The sequence below is a fragment of the Mastigoproctus giganteus genome, chromosome 10, assembly GCF_048544385.1.
Source record: "Mastigoproctus giganteus isolate SK-2022 chromosome 10, ASM4854438v1, whole genome shotgun sequence".
In the NCBI taxonomy this organism is placed as follows: Eukaryota; Metazoa; Arthropoda; class Arachnida; order Uropygi; family Thelyphonidae; genus Mastigoproctus; species Mastigoproctus giganteus.
In genome coordinates, this window is record NC_143584.1 from 92327601 (window position 1) to 92351184 (window position 23584).

The window sequence follows — 23584 nt, forward strand, 5'->3', positions numbered from 1 at the left end:
TGCTAATTGGGCAGCAGTTAGGGGAGTCATAGTATAAATGACTACTCCCCTAACTGCTGCCTAACTGAATATAAAAGTCATAGTATAAAAAAAAAGCAGGTTAGTGGCTTGGGCCAAAATTACCTTTGCACCCTCCTCAAGAAATCTGTATGACGCCTCTCGCTATTTTAGACCTTGAAATAGATACAAAAAGTACCAGCAGTCACAGAAACCACAAGGAAAAACATGTTTAAGCCACTCACTTTAAAGGATGTACCACTATTGTACAAAGCAATAAAATTCAGTATAGCAATGCAAGAAATATTGTAAATAAATTTAATGAATTTGAGCTTTTGATTAGTTTGACCAATTCTTATATGGCAGGACTTGTAAGGACTTGCTGCCAGAAAAAGATAGAGGATGAATTTCATTATGGTGAATACAGAGTGTTCTGGAAAAATTAGGAGTTTTGAAGGGGCAGGGTCTCCAGAATCATTTGGCCTGCAAGTCATCACACACTACACGGACTCAACGTTCATCTGAAAGCAATCAGACTGTTCCCAGAGTCAGATCAGCTTCAGATGAACGTTGAGTCTATGTAGTGTGTGATGACTTGCAGGCCAAATGATTCTGAGTAGTATGATGATTTCTTTAGGTAAGTAAATGTGATCATCCTTAATGGCAATTTCAACGTACCTCTTATAGTTTGGAAATTGTGGATTGGCAGTATACCGCATGAAAACAGTTTTTTAACTTGTCGAGATGATATTTATTTATTTCACCTTGTCAGAGGATGTACGGGGGGGGGGGCTTCGGTATTCTCATTCTGATTCTCAACAGGCATCCAAACTGCATTGAAAACTTCACATTGTAGGTACCAGTTGTGAGTAGTGATGATGTGGTCACTACTCGGAATAGATTTGGAATACTAGTAAGATCCTTCATAGGCTGTCAGGGTTGGCTTAAAGATGGAAGAGAGTCATGATTAATAGATATTCTCCAGGGTGTGGGCCCCCTCTTTTTCTAATCACCTTTAATGATTGATAAAGGGATACAGGGGAAGTTGAAAATATTTGCTGATGATTTGAAGGTAGGAAAGGTGGTTAATAAGTATAACCAGACCATGTTGTTTCAAAATGACTTTGATTGGTTGCAGATATGGTCTAAGGAATGGCCACTAAATGTAAGATTTTCTACCTGGGGAACAGAAATCCAAGAGTTATTTATAAAGTAGAAGTGGTTTAGGACAAAAGGACTTAGAGGTTGTGATAAACTCAGATGTGAAATTTACCATGAAGAAATTTACATGCAGTATGAAGAGGAGGCCAGGAGGAGAATGAGGCCATTGTGCCTCTGAAGAAGGTGATAGTGAGACCACATTTGGAGTGTTCTATTCAGATTTGGAGGCATACCTGAAAAAAGACATTGAGCTTCTAAAGAGAGTGCAGAGAAGGCACTAATTGATGTCCATATCAAGAATGGATTAGATAGTATGGACTACAAAGTAACTGGATAACTGGAACACCTTGTGGGATCTGATTGAGTTGCATAAGATTCTGAAGGGGATCAGTAAACAAGTGAAGGAGATAATCCTCACCGGCAGGAGTGACAAGAACCGGGGAGTGCAACTTGAAAAAAACTCGTGAAGTGGCTGAAGCTCAAGTCTACTTTTGGGCAGCATATCATAAATCATTTGTAATAAATGAATTACTTGCCTTGCTGGCCAGGGCAGAGAATTTGGTGAAGCTCAGAGTAGAATTGAATAGTAATTTTTTTTTTTTTTTGTGACAGGAAAAATATGAATGATTATTAGGGTGGGTTTTTTTTTTTTTTTTTGAAAATGCAGAATTTAGCCATTCTAATACCACACTGGGAGGTTGTTTTAAGTATACTGACAAATTTCTGCTGAACACTAAATACAGTGCCAAAAAATAATTCTAGACTATTTCCAACAACTTTACAATCACTGGTGAAAGCATACTTAAAAAAAAAAAATAATAATAATAATAAAAAAAGAAATAAAATAAATAATAATAAAGCATAAAAATAAATCAATTTACAGTTCTATTCTTAGAAGTATAATTTAATTCCAGAAATTGAATTAATCTTTATTAATTGTAAGTTTTTCTAATTGTTATTCTTTTTCAGGATGTTATGGACAATATTTTAAATAAAGGTTCACTGCAGGCACAAAGATTTATTACAGCGGTAGATATGAAATATCCCAATTATACAGAAGGAATATCTAGAACACTCTGGAAAAGAATGTATAACACAGTAATGATATTTTATAAATAAGTGTAATTATAATTAAACAAGTGGCTTAGTGAAAAATATAAATGAACAGTGTTATTGTGATGATTTTGTATAAATATAGTTAAATAAACAATCCTGTACTTTGCCATAGAAGATTAGTTAGATTTTTAATTTTTTTTTTATGACAAAAGCATAATAGAAACAGGAAAAAGTATATTCTTCCTTTCCAACTGCAGGATAATCCTTTTCTGTTTCATTATAGAAAAGGATCTTAAATTAGTTGAAGATAAAATGGTACATAGAGGATTTCAGATGAAAAGTGACCATATTTATATTGACAAATTGTAAATGGTGATTAGTGCCAAAAAAGAAAAGGTATAAAAAAAGTTCTAAGATTATGCAAAAACTACCTTGCCCAAAATTTAAAAGGCATTCAATTCTTGATGCTAGCATAATTTTAGCTGAAGAATGACAAAGATTTTAGAGAACTTTAGTAGAAGCTGCAAAAAGAGTATATAGCGAGATCTATAAAGATGGGAAACTCAGAATTCTGTGGGCTGATCCAAGATGATAGAAGCAGTTAGAAAAAAGAAAAAAATGTTATAAGAAATGTTCACATTCAGCTTTGCTTCCTTTTTTTATATTCATATATGGCTGAATGGCCAAGGGTACAGAAATACATGCACTTTCAGTGACTATGGTTCACACCTATGTGACTACTAAATGTGGCAGTGTTCTTGTATCTCTGTCTCCCCACCTTGTGAACCCCTCTGACCTTATGTGGTCATCCTGGAGTATAAGCAGAAAACTTATTTTATATACTGGTGTTAATGCATTGCTCCAGTCTTCTAGAACATGTCTTTTGGGAAATGACCTCTGGATAATATGACATAATTGCCATGACACTTTTTCATTTCTTTCAAAATTTCAGATATAATTTCATTTACTTTTACTGGATCTCCATATTTAATATTTTCCATGGGCATTTCTAACTTATTAATAGAGATAGCATCCATAATTTCCTCTGTTTTAATCTTTTCTTAATTCTTCAGTGATGTCTTCAATTCCTTGATGTAGAAAATCATCAGAAGGGTTTATTGCATATTTCTAAATTATTATTATTATTATTATTAACCAAATTTATTGCAGTGTGCTTCACCTCTGAACAGCCTTTGTTTTAACTTCAGCCTTATAATTTTTTTATTACCTTGGTTATGATTTTTTTTTTTTTTCACCAGAGCTGAGAATTTTAACTAAATTGCCAAAACATTTTGTCTTGTTCCTGATACTTGTTTTCCATATATTTCCCAAAATCTTTTCAAGTTCTCTAGCTTCTCACAGGTATCTTTGCCCTTTTGTATGTTTTTTTTTTTTTTTTTTTTCACATTCTAATAAGGATTTATTAGTTTTATTTGCCAAAAATTTCTTATATTTTTTTCTTTAACTTCTTGAACTCACGATGGTGTTTTGGATTTCCTGTGTGTATATACTTGTTTTAGCTTCCAATGAAATATTTTCCTTATAAATTGACATTTTTCACCTAAGGTCAGGTTGACATCAGGAAAGCATTTAATTTCTGAGCAGGAAGGTTTGTCTATCTATTTTAAAGACTTGACAAATCTGAGAGCTGATCAGATTTGTCAAGTCTGATTTGATTTTTGCTTTTTGCTTGTTTTAATACATTCTTTATTATACTCATAATATTGGCATTAATTGTCATTTTTAATTTGCTTAATACAAGACAGTAAAAGGTCACCTCTAATTCTCAAATTGTCTGTATGCCCTTTATCTTCATTTAATTTTTCAAGGTTCCATGAAAAATTTTTAATTTTTATAGTTGCTCAGACTGTCGAGCTGTGACAACTTCAACCAGTAAGTCTCCTGATCTTAAATGACGAACTGTCTTGGGAGTACCTATTGTGCTTTCTGGGCATTTCTACACTAGAAATGGTAATAGTTTTCCAATCAGTTGTTCTTCAGTTGAGTGGATAATTAGAAATATTTGAGTTTGGATTCTGTCTACATTGGTCTTTTGACATTTTGCTGCAATAGAGCCAACTAATCTTGTTTTTGTCTTGTCAGTTTCATCTGGGCACCCAGTGGATTTCTGGGTTTTGGGAACTGTTTGCTCCATTTTGCCCTGGAAGGGAGAGTTTTTCCTCTTCAGGTTACCTGCACTGCCACATGGAGGCAGAGCAATGCCACCTTGTGGCCGAGCAGTTGTGGGTTAGTAATAAAATAAAAACAAAAAGAAAAATAAAGAAAGAAGATTACTTTTACTCCTCTCCTAGGAAAGTGATTCCTTTATTGAGGATTATTTAATTGATATTAATGTAACGCTGTAAACAAGGAACTGATTTTATTTCTTCAAGAAAGAGCACAAATTCACTGTCAAGGATGCTTGAATACAAAATCACTTGACACCTGATGCCATTAGTGAGGGCAGTAGGGTGATAGTTATTTGTATTCGAGTGGTCCTTTGCTGGTTTTGGAAAAGTTAGCACAAACAAGTTCTGCAAATAGCCTGGATATATGTCCTTAAGTTAGATTTGTTATAAAGTAGCAAGAACATGCATAAGGACTTTTCGATGAGACTGGGCTTTATGCAACTTGTTTATAGTAAATGGTTGATTGTATGGAAATTAATTTTGTATTTTTAAATTTGAGCTTTATATTTTTGAAAGACTGGTCTGTATGATGATGTTGCTGATAATTCTGCAGGTCTCACCTAATAGGTTTGCAACTTTTTTTATCTCTTAGCTTGTCATGACCTTTTCAGTTCATGATCGGCATAGGGGGGTTGTTTGAATATTTTTGCCTGAAATTTGGCTAATCTTATTCCAGATGATTCTATTGTATGCATTTCTTAATTTTCCTGGGAAAAGATATCCAGGACTCTTTCTGACTTTTCCATCATATATATTGGGCCTTTTCTCAGGCCTTCATATATTTTATGAGATTGGTAGTGGTGGGGAATTTTCAGAATTGATTCCAATCCCGATTTTTTTTTTTTCTTTCACTGCATTCTTCATTCCACCATTCTTTGTAATGTTTGTGGTATTGACTGGATGCCTCTGGCATTGCAATATTTGCTGCAGGGATTATTTGGTTTCTGATGTAAGTGACAGCACCATTAATATTAGAGTGTATTACAGCTTGCTCATCTAAGAAACAGCATATTGGTATTTTTTCCCGCTTGCTTTATAAAATTTCCATTTTTTCTCCCCTATAGTTTTTAATACATCATTTGTTAATAGGTGAGGGAGAGTGATGATCACTGTTATAGCAATCATTTGAAATAGACAGTCAAGGCTGGGAAAAAGTGCTGAAGAACAGACAGTAAGAGATCAGTCAGAGATGTAGTTCCTGTAAGCAAATGTATATGGGTATGAGCACTTGTGCTTCAGAGTGTTAGGTTCCTTCTGTCTAGAAGTTTTTAATTCATCTGTCCTCATTTGTCTAGATGGAGGATAATGCCATTTGAAGTCCCTCATCAAACAGAATGGAGAGGGTAATTGGTAACCTAGATCTTCAGTCTGTCAATGCATATGTATGATTAGATAGAAAATAAAGTGAATCTGTTGTAAAGTTAATTTCAACCATGATGTGCGCCACAACTACTTTAAGGGATGTTTGCAACTGAATATACTTAGAGGGATATCAGAGCTGACCAAAAGGGCAACTCTTCCATGAGCAGTCAGTATTTTTATGATCTTGCCTGTATACATATTGTAGTGTTTAATTTAAATGTATATATGCAAAGTTAGGTTTGTTTCTTGTAAACAAATACTTGCAGGATTTTAGATAAAAATGAGATCTTTGGTATCGTTAAGGTTACTTCAGAGATATTGACATTCTGCTGAAGGAACGTACACATTATTTGGACTTAGTTGTCAATTCAGATGATTTACAATGTGTTGCCTGTTTTGACTTTTTTTTTCTTTTAGGAAATGTTGGTCATCCACCAGTGTCTATATCATCTATTGCATGAAGTTCCAGAATTGTTTCATCTTCATGCTCTTTTTTTTTTTATCAGTTTCCGTAGAGTCAGTATTTTTCTGTTTTTTTGTCTACACTGATTATTGCATTGCTTATTGTCATTGTCGAGTCTTCAGCATCTGGTGAAATAATAATGGGTGTGTTATTTGCTTGTTCAACTTTTTGTTTGAGAGAAGTGTCCATGTCCAGTCTATTACTGAGATGTTATAGGAGGACTGAGATGTCAGTTTGTGTTCCAGTTTCTTTTTAGCATTAGTAGTGGCAAATGATGCAAGAAAGCAGGCTTATACAGTATCAGCAAAAAAAAAAACCCAATTTCACCTATTCATTCCTTCCAATATTTTCTCTAGTTTTTCCTTGAATTTATTTAAGCTATCAATTTCACAACAACAGATGAAAGTTTGTTCAAACAATCAACCACCCACTGACTAAAGGCAAACTTGCATATTCTGTAACTATCCTTCAATTTGAATTCGTGCTCCCTCATGTGTGTAGTCTACACAAGAGAATGAATCCCATCAGTATTGAGCTTGCTCATTCCATTCAAAGCCTTAAACACCTAAATCAGATCACCTCGCATTTTGCAATTCATGTGATGCAATTCATAGAACTGAAACATTTCTTGGTAAGAGTATCCTTACCAAGAAATCCTCCTGTATGGGTAGGAGCAGCAGTGCGTAGCACACACTTCTTGATTAGACTGGGGTTCAAGATCGTGCCCACCAAATAAGGAGGATGCGGCAAGGTCAGGGAATGACCACCGTGTATCCTCGGAGCAATATGGCCTTAGTTGCTAATGCTCCTAAAAACCAAATAACAACAACTGTACTTGTTCCAGCATCTCTACATTCTTACTAAAATGAGGCCTCCAGACCTATATGCAGTACTCAAGATTTGACCTGACTAGCATTAGCATTAGTAGAGGCATTTGATGCAAGAAAGCAAGCTTATGCAGCATCAGCCAAAAAAAAAATAAATAAAAATAAATAAATAAAAAATAACCACTTCCATTTTACCCCTCTGTTCGTTCGAAATACCTGTCCAGCTGAGCCTTAAACTTATTTAGGCTATCAACTTCCACGACAAGGGATGGAAGTCTGTTCCACCAACCAACCACCCGCTGGCTAAAGGCAAATTTCCGTACATCTATCCTACATCTGTCTTTCCTCAGTTTGAATTTATGCCCTCTCAGGTGATTATTCTGAGCGAGAGGAAGAATCCCATCAGCATTGAGCATGCTCAAACCATTCAAGGCTTTATACACCTCTATCAGATCACCTCGCTGGTGCCTAGTCTCCAGACACTGTAATTTGCAAAACTTAAGCCTTTCTTCATAAGAGCACCCCTTTGTTCCATTCACTAATCATGTTGCCCTTCTCTGTACTCGTTCCAGCAGCTCTACATCCTTCTTGAAATGAGGCCTCCAGACCTGTATACAGTACTCTAGGTGTGGTCTGACCATTGCCTTTTACAAGGGAATAATCACCTCCTTATCCCTGCTAGAAAAATTCCTATATATCATTGACAATACACCATGAGCTACTCTTGCAGCCCGTCTGCACTGCTCAGAGAACTTCATATCTGCCTGCACAACCACCCCCAGGTCCCTTTCATTCTCTACCACTGTCAGTGTAGTACCACAGAGTTGATACATTGCTCTGGGGTTGCTGTTTCCCATGTGTAGTACTTTACATTTGTCAATGTTAAACTTCATTTGCCACCTCTCAGCCCATCTGCTCAACCTTTCCAGATCCTGTTGCAGCAGCATAGTGTCAGTAGTGTCCTTGACAACCCTGCCTACCTTTGTATCGTCTGCAAACTTCGACATTAAGCTTGATATACCATCATCAATATCATTTATGAATACAGAAAACAATAATGGACTCAACACTGAGCCCTGAGGGACTCCACTAATAACATTAGTCCACGACGAGCAGTGTCCATTGATTACCACTCTCTGTCTTCTCCCCCTCAGCCACCCCTTTATCCACAGCAGCAATTTGCCTCCAATGTCACACTGCTCCAATTTGTGCAGCAGTCTTCCATGTGCAACAGTATCAAAAGCCTTTCTAAGATCCAAGTATATAATATCAAAGTTATTCCCTGCATCCAGTTCCTTTGTGACTGCATCATAGTATCCAATCAAATTGGTCAGGCAAGACTTCCCCTTAACAAAACCATGCTGTGTCCGAGCTATAACTGAAGTCTTGTCTAAATGATCCTGCAGTGCTTCTTTAACCAGTGCCTCCATTAATTTTCCTGGAACAGAAGTTAAGCTCACAGGTCTATAATTACTTGTGTCAGCCTTTGATCCTCCTTTGTGAATTGGGGTCACATTTGCACATCTCCAGGCTGTGGGTACCTCCCCTGAGTCCAAGGAAGCTCTCATAATTATGGCTAAGGGTCTGCTTACTTCCTTTGCTGCCTCCTTTAATGTAACTGGATAGATCCCATCCACCCCGGGTGCCTTTCTTGTGTTTATCTTCAACAATTTCTCCTCCACTTTACTCTCAGTTATTACAAGATTCTCTAGCTTACTGCTAGAGTTGAATACACTTCTGGCATTCCCCTTGCTGAATAACTCATGTGTGAATGTCGATGAAAAATATTCATTTAGTTTGTTAGCTACCTGAGCAGGATCATCAACAGTTGACCCATCGATATCAAGTGGACCAATCTGATTCATCCCCTTCCTTCTAGAGTTTACATAAGTAAAGAACTCTTTGCTGTTTTTCTTTGCATCCCTTGCCAAAGATATCTCGTAATCTGCCTTCGCCTGCCTAACCTTTGTAACTTGGTTACAGATCAACTTGTATCTATCATAGGCTTCTGTGTCATGTGTTAATTTGTATGTATCCCATGCATGTTTCTTTTCTGCCATATGCCTCATCAGTTCATCTGACATCCATTTAGGCCTAAACCTTGAACAATATTTCTTAGTTGGTTTGTAAAGCCTAGTAGCTTCCAAGATAAGTTCTTTGAATGCTTCCCATTTTGAATTTGCTGTTGGTAACATCATCAGTTGGTCCCACTGTATAGAATTTAAATACTGTCTCAGTCCATTGTAGTCGCCTTTACGAAAGCAATAACCCTTCCCTTTACCCCTAATGGTAGTTACCTCTTTGAGTAAATCCCACTTCAGCACACTGTGATCACTGCCACCTAGTGGTTCATTTATCTGCAGATTCTTAATGCATGAAGAATCACTGCTGATAATCAAATCAAGAGTATTCCTCCCTCTAGTTGCCTCCCGAACATGCTGATGTAGAAAACAATCATCCAATAAATCCACAAAAGCCTTGCTAGTCTGTGAGTGACCAGTCCCCAAATTCCAGTCAATATCTGGGAAATTAAAATCTCCCATTATAAGACTCTCTGATTTACTGACCCACTGTATTTCCCTGTACAGTTTCTTATTATACTCATCAGAGTCATTAGGCCTATAGCACACTCCTACTCTCAATTTTGATCTCCCAATGCTTATGTCACACCACACTGACTCGACACTGCACTGTCCAGCGATGTCCACTGGCTTCACTTCCTTGGATTTTATGTATTTCTTAACTAATAGCATAACCCCTCCTCCCTTCCTATCCAGTCTATCCTTTCTGTAGACGTTGTACTCCCCAAATTCCAGTTCTGCATTCCTTATATCTGTGTGACACCACGTCTCTGATATCCCAACAATATCTGCCTTTGATGTTTTGAGCAATACCTCAAATTCATCAAATTTATTTACTAAACTCCTAGCATTGGTTTACATGCAAGTATACATGCACCAATTTCTATTCTTAGCTACCCTAACACAACCCATGTGTTTACTTGTACCGCAATGACTCCCGGCAGTCTCTGAAATATCCTGCATCTTGTTTTTCAGGCTTCTGCTCATTCCAATAGAAGCAGTGCAAGAATCTCTTTCACCTCTGCCAGTGGCTACTGTTAATCTACTCGTCTTTGTCTCCCCCCCCAAGCTAGCAGTTTTCCGACCCACCTAACACTGCCTCGATAGCATCAGCAAATATTCTTGCACCCTTTCTATTTAAGTGTATCCCATCCCTGTAGAAGCAATCTCTCCTGTTAACAAGTACAGTCCAGGCTGAAAAAAATTCTACCCTTTGAGCCTTGCACAATCTTTCCAGGGCCGAATTGATCGACAAGGCTCTCATCATATACTCCCTCCTATCGTGTCTGGGCAGAATTGCAGACACTTTCAAATTCAACCCTATTTCACGGCTTTTTTTCAATAGTGACCTGTACTTGTTAAGCAATTCTGCCGGTCTCCTACTCTTGATATCATTAGTGCCAACGTGTACAACTATATCACCTTTTGTGCCCTTAAAAGATGATATCTGCTCTACAACGTCATCAACCTTTGCCCCTGGCAGACATACCCTGGTCCTGTTCCACCTATCCTTTTTACAAAGCATGTTCCCCGTTTCCCTGACAATAGAGTCACCAACAACTACTAGTTCCTTTGGGACCAGCGCATTCTGCCTTGGGGGTTGCCGCTGTGTTGCGCAATGACCAAGTGCAAGCTCTGGCGTTGATGTGGGCAGCTGAGAGCTTGATGGGCCCTCAATTTAGTTCCTTCGAGGGCATCCACCCTATCCTTCAAGCTCTCATATAGGCCCATAAGAACGCTGAGTTGTTGCCTGATTTCGATACACTCCTTGCATTGCGCACACACAAAGACATCCCGCATGGCAATATCATGTCCCGTACCTGAATGCTCCACAAACATCATGCAAGCTGTGCATTTTAGAAGGCTGTGATTCAGAAGGCAACTGCCACCCTCAGTTCTCCTCTGAGCTACAGCACTTCCATTAGCTTGAGCCTTTTGTTTTGCTGCTCTGGTCTGAGTCATGATTTCTTTTAATTTAAATAAAATTTCAATTTCAATTTATAACCCTAACTTATCTCCCAACAATAACGGGATATATATTTTTTAGTGTCAAGTATTAATTATCTCTGAGTTCCCTTTATATAACTTCCGTATCAGTTATGTATTAATCAAGTATGTTACGTTTGTAATCTAAGTCGGTATATGTATTTAGTTAAAAGTACAATTTAAATGCCAACGAAGTTCAACAAGTTTAATAGATTTTACCCATCACTGAAAATATTATAACCTATACTATACTAACGCTATCTAGGTTCGATATATAACGATCGTATGACAAAGACAAAGGCGGGAAGTTACAGACAGTAAATCTATGGACACTTAAGTATTAATTAACTTTCAAATCTCACTGTCTCAATTCAGAATAAACTAATGATCCTTACTAGGTCTATAAGTTACTTACAAAAAATAATTTGATGTAAAAAATATTCAATAAGTGGCTAAATATGGCTAAAAAACTTCTCGTTCAGCGGAGTTGCGACTTGTAATACGTGGATACCCTTACCGATACTTTTATGCAATTGCAAGGCCGAGTAAAGAATAAATACACCAAATTAATCAGAAAATCACAAAATAATGCTATACTACTAAATTTAAATCAAAAGTTTTAGAAAAACAATAATTTCAAATCAAATCAGACTACTGCCTTATATGGGATAATCTCCTTATCCCTGCTAATATTTTGATCCTTGTACTGCTGCATATGTTTCTCATCGTTGGGGTGAAGGTGTTTGCTTTTTAGCTTCTTGATATGTGACCTTTATTCAGTTATATATTTCTTAATTTGCTTTTCTCTTTTCCAAGTACTGTAATCTCTGGAAAAAGCAGGATGGTCTCCGTTGCAATGAAATCATAGTGGAGATTGTGTTTTGCATTCAGTATTAGAATGTTCTTTGAAGCCACAATGACACAATACCAAAACGTCATTTAGGATGTTTTGGTATTGAAGGTTAAGTGAAGGAAAAGAAAAAAAGCTGTGAGTAAGAGTTGAATTTGAAAGTGTCTGCAATTCTGCCCAGACACGATAGGAGGGAGTATATGATGAGAGCCTTGTCGATCAATTTGGCCCTGGAGAGATTGTGCAAGTCTCAAGGGGTAGAATTTTCCTCAGCCTGGTCTGTGCTTGTTAAAAGGAGAGACTGCTTCTACAGGGATGGGATACACTTAAATAGAAAGGGTGCAAGAATATTTGCTGATGCTATTGAGGCAGAGTTAGGTGGGTCGGAAAACTGCTAGCTTGGGGCGATACACTGACTAATAGATTAACAGTAGCCGCTGGCAGAGGTAAAAGTGATTCCTGCACTACTTCTATTGAAATGAAACTGGGCAGCAGCCTGGAAAGCAAGGCAATGGGAATTTCCAGGACTGCTGGGAGTCATAGTGGAACAAGTAAATACATGACATGGGCTGTGTTAGGGTAACTAAGAGTAGAAATAGGTGCATGTATACTTGCGTGTACACCAATGCTAGGAGTATAGTTAATAAATTCGATGAGCTTGAAGTGCTAGTCAAGACATCAAAGGCAGATATTGTTGGGATATCAGAGACATAGTGTCACACAGACATAAGAAGTGCAGAACTGGAATTTGGGGAGTACAATGTGTACAGAAAGGATAGACAGGACAGGAGGGGAGGAGGGGTTATGCTGTTAGTTAAGAAACACGTAAACTCTAAGAAGGTGCATCCAATTGATGTTGGTGGACAATGCAATGTTGAGTCTGTTTGGTGTGACATAAGCACTGGGAAAGGAAAAATGAGAGTTGGTGTGTGTTATAGGCCTAATGAATCTGATGAGTATAATGAGCAATTGTACAGAGAAATAGAGTGGGCCAGTAAAATCAGTGTCTTATAATGGGGGATTTTAATTTCCTGGATATTGACTGGAATTTGTGGGTTGGTCACTCACACACTAGCAAGGCTTTTGTGGATTTATTAGATGATTGTTTTCTACAGCAGCATGTTCGGGATGCAACTAGAGGGAGTAATTCTCTTGATCTGATTATCAATAGTGATTCTTCATGCATCAAGAATCTGCAGATAAAGGAACCACTAGGTGGCAGTGATCACAGTGTGCTGAAGTGGGATTTACTCAAAGAGGTAACTACCATCAAGGGTAAAGGGAAGGGTTTTTGCTTTTGTAAAGGTGACTACGGTGGTCTGAGACAGTATTTAAATTCTATATGGTGGAACCAGCTGATGATGTTACCAACAGCAAATTCAAAATGGGAAGCATTCAAGGCAAATTGCTGGCATTGGAGACAAATTGCTGCTATGGATAAAGGGATGATTGAGTGGGAGAAGACAGAGTGGTAATCAATGGACACTGCTCTTCGTGCACTAATGTTATTAGTGGAGTCCCTCAGGGTTCAGTGTTGGGTCCATTGTTGTTTTCTGTATTTATAAATGATACTGATGATGGTATATCAGGCTTAATGTTCAAGTTTGCACACAATATGAAGGTTGACGGGGTTGTTAATGACACTAATGACAGTACACTGCTGCAACAGGATCTTGAAAAGTTGAGCAGATGGGCTGAGAGGTTGCAAATGAAGTTTGACATTGACAAATGTAAAGTACTACATATGGGAAGCAGTAATCCCAGGGTAATGTATCAACTCTGTGGTCCCACACTGACAGTGGTAGAGAATGAAAAGGAAATGGGGTAATTGTGCAGGCAGATATGAAGTTTTCTGAGCAGTGCAGATGGTCTGCAAGAGTAGCTCATGGTGTCTTGTCAATGATATACAGGAATTTTTCTAGCAGGGATAAGGAGGTGATTATCCTCTTGTATAAGGCAATGGTCAGGCCACACCTTGAGTACTGTATACAGGTCTGGAGGCCTCATTTTATAAAGAATGTAGAGCTGTTGGAACGAGTACAGAGAAGGGCAACAAGATTAGTGACTGGAACAAAGGATTGCCCTTACAAAGAAAGGTTTAAGTTTTGCAAATTACAGTGTCTGGAGACTAGGCACCTGCGAGGTGATCTGATTGAGGTGTATAAAGCCTTGAATGGTTTGAGCATGCTCAATGCTGATGGGATTCTTCCTCTTGATAAGACTAATCACCTGAGAGGGCATAAATTCAAATTGAGGAAAGACGGTTGTAGGATAGATGTGTGGAAATTTGCCTTTAGTCAGCGGGTGGTTGATTGCTGGAACAAACTTCCATCTGTCATTGTAGAAGTTGATAGCTTAAATAAATTCAAGGCAGAACTTGACAAACGTATGGAGCGAGTGGATGAGTGAAATAAGGGTGTTTTTTTTTGCCTGATGCTATATAAGCTTGCTTTCTTGCATCACGTGCTAATGCTAATATTGTACAAGTTCGTAACGAATGCTAACACAAAAACTTTGGGAACTCACCGAACAAACTGGTTTGCCGCTGCTGCACTGCCTCCTTGCATACTTGGTTAACAGACAGTGTGTGTTATCAGTAGCAGCAGTAGAAGTCGAGAACAATATATTGATTGGCACATAGGCATGAAAAATGGTGTACTGATTGGTGCGTGAACACAACACAGACAATAACATCATCAAGTGTCGATCAATCGATCTTGAATGGGTTGAGCACACTGAATTCTGATGGGATTCTTCCACTTGTTCAGATTACGAACCGAGGGGGCATAAATTCAAATTAAGAAAAGACAGATGTAGAATAGATGTGCCGAAATTTGCCTTTAGCCAGTGGGTGGTTAATTGCTGGAACAAATTTCCATCTGTCTTTGTGGAAGTTGATAGGTTGAATAAATTTAAGGAGGAACTGGACAGGCATTTGGAGGGAATGGTGTGATTTTTTTTTTTGGCTGATGCTGCATAAGCTCACTTGCTTTCTTGCATCACATGCCGCTACTACTACTAATCCTTGAGATAGTAGAAAGAGAAAGAAAGATTTTTTATTTATATATGAAAAATCTTTTTCTTTTCCTATTATTTCTTAACCTAATCTTTAAGGTTATGTTAGGAAAATAAGGAACCCCTTTCCTATTATTTCCTGGTAAGAATACACTTAAATAGAAGGGGTGCTAGAGTGTTTGCTGATGCTATTGAGGCAGCGTTAGGTGGGTCAGAAAATTGCTAGCTTGGGGGATTCACAGACTAAAAGGTTAAAAGTAGCTGCAGGCAGAGGTGAAAGTGATTCTTGCACTACTTCTATTAGAATGAGCAGTGGCCTGAGGATTTCAGGGACTGATGGCAGTCATCATGAAACAAATAAATACATGGGCGTGTTAGGGTAACTAAGAATATAAGTGCATGTATACTTGCATGTACACCAATGCTAGAAGTATAGTAAATAAATTTGAATTTGAGAATTTGGAGATAAAGAAAGTGCTGGTCAAGACATCAAAGGTGGATATTGTTGGGATATCAGAGACATGGTGTCACACAGATATTAGGAATGCAGAATTGGAATTTGGGGAGTACAATGTGTATAGAAAGGATAGGAAGGAAGGGAGGAGGAGGGGTTATGCTGTTAATTAAGAAAAAACAAAATCTAAGGAAGTGCATCCAGTTGACATAGATGGACAGTGCAATGTAGTCAGTTTGGTGTGAGATATGCACTGGAAAAGCTAAGATGAGAGTAGGAGTGTGTTATAGGCCTAATGAATTGTACAGAGAAATAGAATGGGCCAGTAAATCAGCTTGTGTTATAATGAGGAATTTTTAACTTCCCAGATATAGTAGCAGTAGTAGTAGTGGCATGTGATGCAAGAAGGCAATTGTATAAGCTTATGCAGCATCAGCCTAAAAAAAAAAAAAAAAAAAATACAAAACAATTCCCTTTAAATGTCTGTCCAGCCCCTCCTTAAATTTATTCAACCTATCAACCTCCACAACGACAGATGGAAGTTTGTTCCAGCAATTAACCACCCGCTGGCTAAAGATAAATTTCTGCACATCTATTCTACAACTGTCTTTCCTCAATTTGAATTTGTGCTCCCTCAGGTTCGTAATCTGAGCAAGCGGAAGAATCTCATCAGAATTCAGTGTGCCCAACCCATTCAAGGCCTTAACACCTCAATCAGATCACCTCGCAGGTACCTAGTCTCCAGCCACTGCAATTTGCAGAACTTAAGCCTTTCTTGGTAAGAGGACCCCTTCATTTCCCAAACCAATCTTGTTGCCCTTCTCTGTACGTGCTCAAGCAACTCTACATCCTTCCTAAAATGAGACCTCCAGAACTGTATGCAGTACTCAAGGCGTGGCCTTACCACCCTTATACAAAGGGAGAATCGCCTCCTTATCCCTACTAGCAAAATTCCAATATCCCATGACCTATTCTGGCAGCCTGTCTTCATTGCTCAGAAAACTTCATATCTGACTGCACAATCACTCCCAGGTATTTTTCATTTTCTACCACCCTAAGTGTAGTATCACATAGTCGATACGTTCCTTTGGGGATTACTTCTACTCATATGCAGTACTTTGCATTTGTCAATGTTAAAATTCAGTTTACATATCTCAGCCACATCACACAACCATTCCCTCTAAAAGTTTCTGCCCAAATTTTCTAGATCCCGTTGCAGTAGCACACTGCCATTACTGTCATTAACAACCCTGCCAACCTTTGTATCATCTGCAAACTTCGACACTAAGCCTGATATACCTTCATCAATATCATTGATAAATATACAAAACAAAAGTGGGCGCAACACCGAACCCTGTGGGAATCCACTAATAACATTAGTCCACGAAGACAAGCATCCACTGATTACCACTCTCTGTCTTCTCCCACTCAACCACCCTTTTATCCATTGTAGCAACTTACCCTTAATACCATACTGCTCCAATTTGTACAGTAATTTTCCATGTGCAACAGTGCAAAAAGCTTTCCTGAAATCCAAGTATATGATATCAAAATTATTTTTTGCATAGTTCCTTTGTAACCACATCATAGAATCCAACCAAATTTGTCAGACAAGATTTTCCTTTAACAAACCCATGCTGCATTTGAATTATTGCTGCAGTCTTATCTAGATGATCCTGCAATGCATCTTTAAACCATGACTCCATTATTTTACTCTGAACAGAAGTTAATAACTGGTCTGTAATTACTTGTGTCACCCTTAGATCCCCATTTGTGAATTGAGGATACATTTGCAGATCGCCAATCCGTAGGGACTTCCCCTGAGTCCAAGAATGCTCTCATAATTATGGCTAAGGGTTTGCTTAGTTACTTTGCTATCTCCTTTAATATAACTGGATAGATCCCATCAACCCCAGGTGTCTTTCTTATGTTTAACTTCAACAATTTCTCCTCCACTTTGCTCTCAGTTATTACAAAATTTATTACAAAACTCAGTTATTACAAAATTACGAAACGAGTGAAGGTGGAGTTGGCTTTCTGGTCCATAAAGATATAAAAAAAACAAAATTTTGGAATTGAAAAGTACATCACCAAGGGTGTCAAGCCTACTAACTCAGGGTTTATAGGAGGTATAAGCTATAGGTTATAATGATTTATACACCAACATCGAGCCATGATGATGAAGAGGTTGAAGAAGTGTACACCGAAACTGAGCGTCTTCTAGATGAACAGAAAACTCACTACATTATCATTATGGGGGGACTTCAATGCTAAGGTTGGAAAGAGGCAAAACAGCACAGAAAGGAGAACTATAGGAAATTTTGGAATTGGTGAAAGAAATGATAGAGGTGAAAGACTTGTGGAATTTGCAGAATCTCGAGGAATGTCCGTAATGAAGACATTTTTTCAAAAAAAGGGTGAACAGAAAGTGGACGTGGAAGAGCCTGAATGGATTAACAACTAATGAAATTGACTTCATCCTCACAAACAGAAGATATATCGTGAATGATGCTACTGTCCTGAACAAGGTAAATGTTGGAAGTGATTACAGAATGGTAAGATGCACACTTGATACAGATGTAAGAAAGGAAAGGAAAAAACTGACTCGAGTAAATAATACAAAGGTCCTTGAGATAACAGAAGAGGAGAAAAAGCAGTATGTACTGGAACTTAAGAACAAGTTTGAGCTTCTGCAGACTGCTCAGGACCAAGATATTGATGAGGAATATTACAACTTTCTAAAAGTGATCAAGCCCAAGAAACCTATAGGTAAAAAGAAATCCAAAGAAGAAAAAATCAGTCAAGAAACACTTGTCATGATGAACTGAAGCGACAAATGAAGAGCAAGAAAAACACTGACAGGGAGAAAATTGAGTATACTGAGTTATGCAAAGTCATTAGAAAGAGACTCAGACAGGACATAAGAAAATTTAACACAAGAAAAGTAGAAGAAGCATTAAGGGAAAACAAAGGATTTAAATCAGCAGCCATGAGCAGTAATACAGAAAGACAAATGATACCGAAACTGAAGAATAGCGATGGTGTACTTATAAATAGCAGAGAAGGCATAATTCAAACAGCAGAAGACTATCATAAAGTGTTATACAAGGAGCAAGGGAATGATGCCAGCAGTGGGGAAGATGGATCGCAAATTAGTAACACATACAACATACCTAATATCCATCCTGGTGAGGTAGAACATGCGTTGAAGAAAATGAAGGATAAGAAAGCCCCAAGGGAAGATGAAGTTACTGTAGAGTTGTTAAAATTGGGAGGAAGAGACATGACACAAAAACTGGCAAGACACTTCACAAAATGCATTAGAAAAGGTGTGATGCCTAAGGAGTGGAATAATGCAATCATAGTTTTACTGCATAAGACAGGAGATAAATCAGAAATTGGAAATTATAGACCAATTAGCTTGTTATCTCACATCTAAAAGTTGTTCACAAGGGTCATTACTAACAGATTAGAAAGAATACTTGATGAGAATCAACCGAAAGAGCAAGCTAGCTTTAGGGCAGGTTTCTCAACTATGGATCACCTTCAAGTAATGTCACTACTAATGGAGAAAGCAAATGAATATAAAACACCATTATGCCTGGCATTTGTGGATTATGAAAAGGCATTTGACTCCATACAGCATAAGGCAATTTGGGCACTGGAAAGACAAGGCAGAGATACCCCATATATTATGATTTTGAAGAAAATATATGCGAATGCTACCTCCTTTATTAGACTAGACAAAGACGGTAGTAAATTTAAAATTGAAAAAGGAGTTTGACAATGACACACAATATCTCCGAAGTTGTTTACAGCTGCCCTTTAGGAAGCTTTCAGAAGATTAGACTGGTCGCAGAAAGTTGTCATAAGCCATGATTCCAAAAAATTAGAGGAAAATCTGAATCAGTTATGCAGAGTTAGTAAGGATTTTGGACTAAAGTTGAATATGGCTAAAACAAAAGTAATGATGAACAAGTATGCCACAGAAAGGGATATAATAATTGAAGGAGCAGTAATTGAAAAGGTGGAGTTATATACTTATCTGTGACAAGTCAGCTGTAATAATGATAAATGGCAGGAAGTCAAGAGAAGAATAAATTTTGGATGGATAACATTCAGGAAATATAGCCACATATAGTGAGGAGCAATATCCCAATTTGTCTGAAATGTAAAATATTGAACCAATGTATACTGCCCACCATGACTTATGGAAGTGAAACTTCGGCACTCACCAAAAGAAAGGAAGAGAAGCTGAGAACTACACAGCGAAGAAGGGAATGAATTATATTGGGAATCAGAGTGTTAGATAAGAAGAGAAACACGTGGATTAGGCAGCAAACTCAAGTAAAGGACATTCTTATCAAAACTAAAGAACTAAAATGGTCTTGGACAGGACACAGCTCGAAGACATGATGACAGATGGACTAAGAAAATAACAGAATGGTATCCAAGAGGAGCTAAGAGAAAACCTGGAAGACAACAACGGAGATGGACAGATGGAATTCATGAGTTTGTGGGTAGTAAATGGATGGCCATTGCACAAAACAGAAGGAACTGGAAAGATGCTGGAGAGGCCTTCATCCTGCAGTGGGTTGAAAATGGCTGATGATGATTACAAAATAATTAAGCACCCTGTTACAGTTTGATAAACATCTGGCATTTTCCTCCCTTAATAACTCCTAAAGTGTGAATGTAGATGCAAAATACTTATTCATATTATCAGCTTTATGAGCAGGACCATCAACAGTCGAACCATCAATATCAAATGCACCAATCTGATTCATCCCCTTCCTTTTAGAGTTTATATAAGTAAAGAAGTCCTTGCTGTTTTTCTTAGCATCCTTTGTCAAAGATTTCTCGTAATCTGCCTTCTCTTGCCTAAGCTCCTTTGTGAATTGATTACAGACTAGCTTATATCTGCCACAGGCTTCTGTGTTGCCTGATAATTTATATGCCTCCCATGCATTTTTCTTCTCTGCCACAAGTCTCATTAGTTTATTTGACATCCATTTAGGCCTAAACCTTCAATAATATTTCTTAATCCGTATGAAAAGACTAGTAGCTTCCACGATTAATTCCTTGAATGCTTCCCACTTAGAATTTGCTGTTAGTAACATCATCAGTGGGTCCCGCTGTACAGAATTTATAAACTGTCTGAGACCAGTGTAGTTCACATTTACAGAAGCAAAAACCCTTCCCTTTACCCCTGATGATAATTATATCTTTAAGTAAATCCCACATCAGTACACTGTGATCACTGCCACCTAGTAGTTCCTTTATCTGCAAATTATTAATGCACGAATAAATCACTGCTGATAACCAGATTGAGAGTATTACCCTTTCTGTTTGCCTCTTGAACATGCTGCTGCAGAAAGCAATCATCCAATAAATCCACAAAAGTCCAGCTAGTGTGCAAGTGACCAACTCACAAGTTCCAGTCAATATCAGACACAGCATGGATTTGTTAAGGGTAAGTCTTGTCTAACAAATCTTATTGGGTACTATGATGTGGTCACAAAGGAACTGGATGCAAAAAATAATTTTGATATCATATACCTGGATTTCAGGAAAGCTTTTGACACTGTTGCACATGGAAGATTACTGTACAAATTGGAGCAGAATGGTATTAAAGGTAAATTGCTACAATGGATAAAAGGATGGTTGAGTGGAAGAAGACAGAGGGTGGTAATCGATGGGTGCTGCTCTTTGTGGACTAATGTTATTAGTGGAGTCCCACAGGGTTCGATGTTGGGTCCACTGTTGTTTTGTATATTTATCAATGATATTGACGAAGGTATATCAGGCTTAGTGTCAAAGTTTGCAGATGATACAAAGGTTGGCAGGGTTAGTAATGGCAGTGTGCTACTGCAATAGGATCTAGAAAATTTGGGCAGATGGGCTGAGAAGTGGCAACTGAAGTTTAACATTGCCAAATGCAAAGTACTGCATATGGGTAGAAGTAACCCAGGAGAAACAAACGAACTATGTGGTACTATACTTAAGGTGGTAGAAAATGAAAAAGACCTGGGAGTAATTGTATAGTCAGATATGAAGTTTTCTGGGTAATGCAGACAGGCTGCCATGGCAGGTCATGGGGTTTTGTCAATGATATATAGGAATTTTGCAAGCATGGAAAAGGAGGTGATTGTCCCTCTGTATAAGGCAGTGCTGCGTACTGCGTACAGGTCTGGAGGCCTCATTTTAGGTACTGCGTACAGGTCTGGAGGCCTCATTTTAGGAAGGATGTAGATTTGCTTGAGCATGTACAGAGAAGGGCCAACAAGACTGGTGAGAGGAATGAAGGGATCCTCTTACCAAGAGAGGCTTAAGTTATGCAAATTGCAGCGGCTGGAGACTAGGCACCTGCAAGGTGATCTGATTGAGTTGTATAAGGCCTTGAATGGGTTGGGCACACTGAATTCTGATGGGATTCTTCCACTTGTTCAGATTATGAATCTAAGGGGTCATAAATTCAAATTGAGGAAAGACAGATGTAGAATAGATGTGCGGAAATTTATCTTTAGCCAGCAGGTGGGCTAATTGCTGGAACAAGCTTCCATCTGCCGTTGTGGAGGTTGATAGGTTGAATAAATTTAAGGAGGGGCTGGACAGACATTTAAAGGGAATTTTTTTTTGTATTTTTTTTTTTTTTTTTTTTTGGCTGATGCTGCATAAGCTTATACAATTGCCTTCTTGCATCACATGCCACTACTACTACTGCTACTATATCTGGGAAGTTAAAAATTCCTCATTATAACACAAGCTGATTTACTGGCCCATTCTATTTCTCTGTACAATTCATTAGGCCTATAACACACTCCTACTCTCATCTTAGCTTTTCCAGTGCATATCTCACACCAAACTGACTACATTGCACTGTCCATCTATGTCAACTGGATGCACTTCCTTAGATTTTGTTTTTTCTTAATTAACAGCATAACCCCTCCTCCTCCCTTCCTTCCTATTCAGATTAGATGCCCAAGACACTAGCACTGTACTGAACTATCACTCATTGATTACCCATCACCAGATCATGCACACTGTCAGAAACTTTTGGAGTGATAGACATTACAGTTCTTCCACAGCATTGGTCATCTTCTAGGCTTTCCCTCCCTTGGTTAAATTCTGCTGCTCACTTCTTAACTGTGGAATAGGATGGGACATCCCCTCCCAATGTTTTAAACCTATCCTGATGAATTGTCTTTAGCACTGGTCCCTTCTTTCCTTGATCACACAATTTGTTGACTTCGTGACCTGTAATAAAAAAAAAAAGACATTATTGAAACTTCATGAAACTTTGTGGGCTACTATTTTAAGTGTTATACATTAAGTACAGAAATTTTTAACATTGTACCACTTTCGTATTCAGGCCACCACAAACTTTTCAACTCCTTCCCATAGCAAGAAATTGGGATGAACAGAAAATTTTTAAAATCTGTTACACAATGTAATCAAATGTTTTTAGATATGCCATTATTTTTCATGCATTCCAGTTATGCAAATGTATTATTTATTCTAGCATCAAGATATTACACAGTCTTCAAGTTTTCTTCAGGTGAATGTTTTTTTATTGAACAGATAATTATATATTTGTCAATGAATTTAATGTAATATACACTTTGTTATTGTTGTTACGTAGGTTTTACGACACAAAGGCAACTATGGTCAAGATGTGTCTGTCAGTCACTATATTCATTTTATGTTGGACAGACAACTTATGTGATCGAGACCCGCTAATGCCAGGGGCAAAAGTTGATGACGTTGTAGAGCGGATATCATCTTTTAAGGGCACAAAAGGTGATATAGTTGTACACGTTGGCACTAATGACATTAAGAGTAGGAGACCGGCGGAATTACTTGACAAGTACAGGTCACTGATGAAAAAAAGCCGTGAATTAGGGTTGAAATTGAAAGTGTCTGCAATTCTGCCCAGACACGATAGGAGGGAGTATATGATGAGAGCCCTGTCAATCAATTCGGCCCTGGAAAGATTGTGCAGGGCTCAAGGGGTAGAATTTTTTTCAGCCTGGTCTGTACTTGTTAACAGGAGAGACTGCTTCTACAGGGATGGGATACACTTAAATAGAAAGGGTGCAAGAATGTTTGCTGATGCTATCGAGGCAATGTTAGGTGGGTCGGA

General features: G+C 38.0%; 1 protein-coding gene across 1 annotated transcript in view; it reads left to right on the forward strand.

Moving 5' to 3' along the window:
- LOC150079153 (glutathione S-transferase kappa 1-like) overlaps window positions 1-23584 on the forward strand; it is a 156280-nt gene that overhangs the window by 78768 nt on the left and 53928 nt on the right. Inside the window, exons 4-5 of the mRNA XM_090382970.1 lie at window positions 2128-2256; window positions 22964-22999. Coding sequence (XP_090239096.1) covers window positions 2128-2256; window positions 22964-22999 — 165 coding nt within the window. The remainder of the gene's footprint in view (window positions 1-2127; window positions 2257-22963; window positions 23000-23584) is intronic.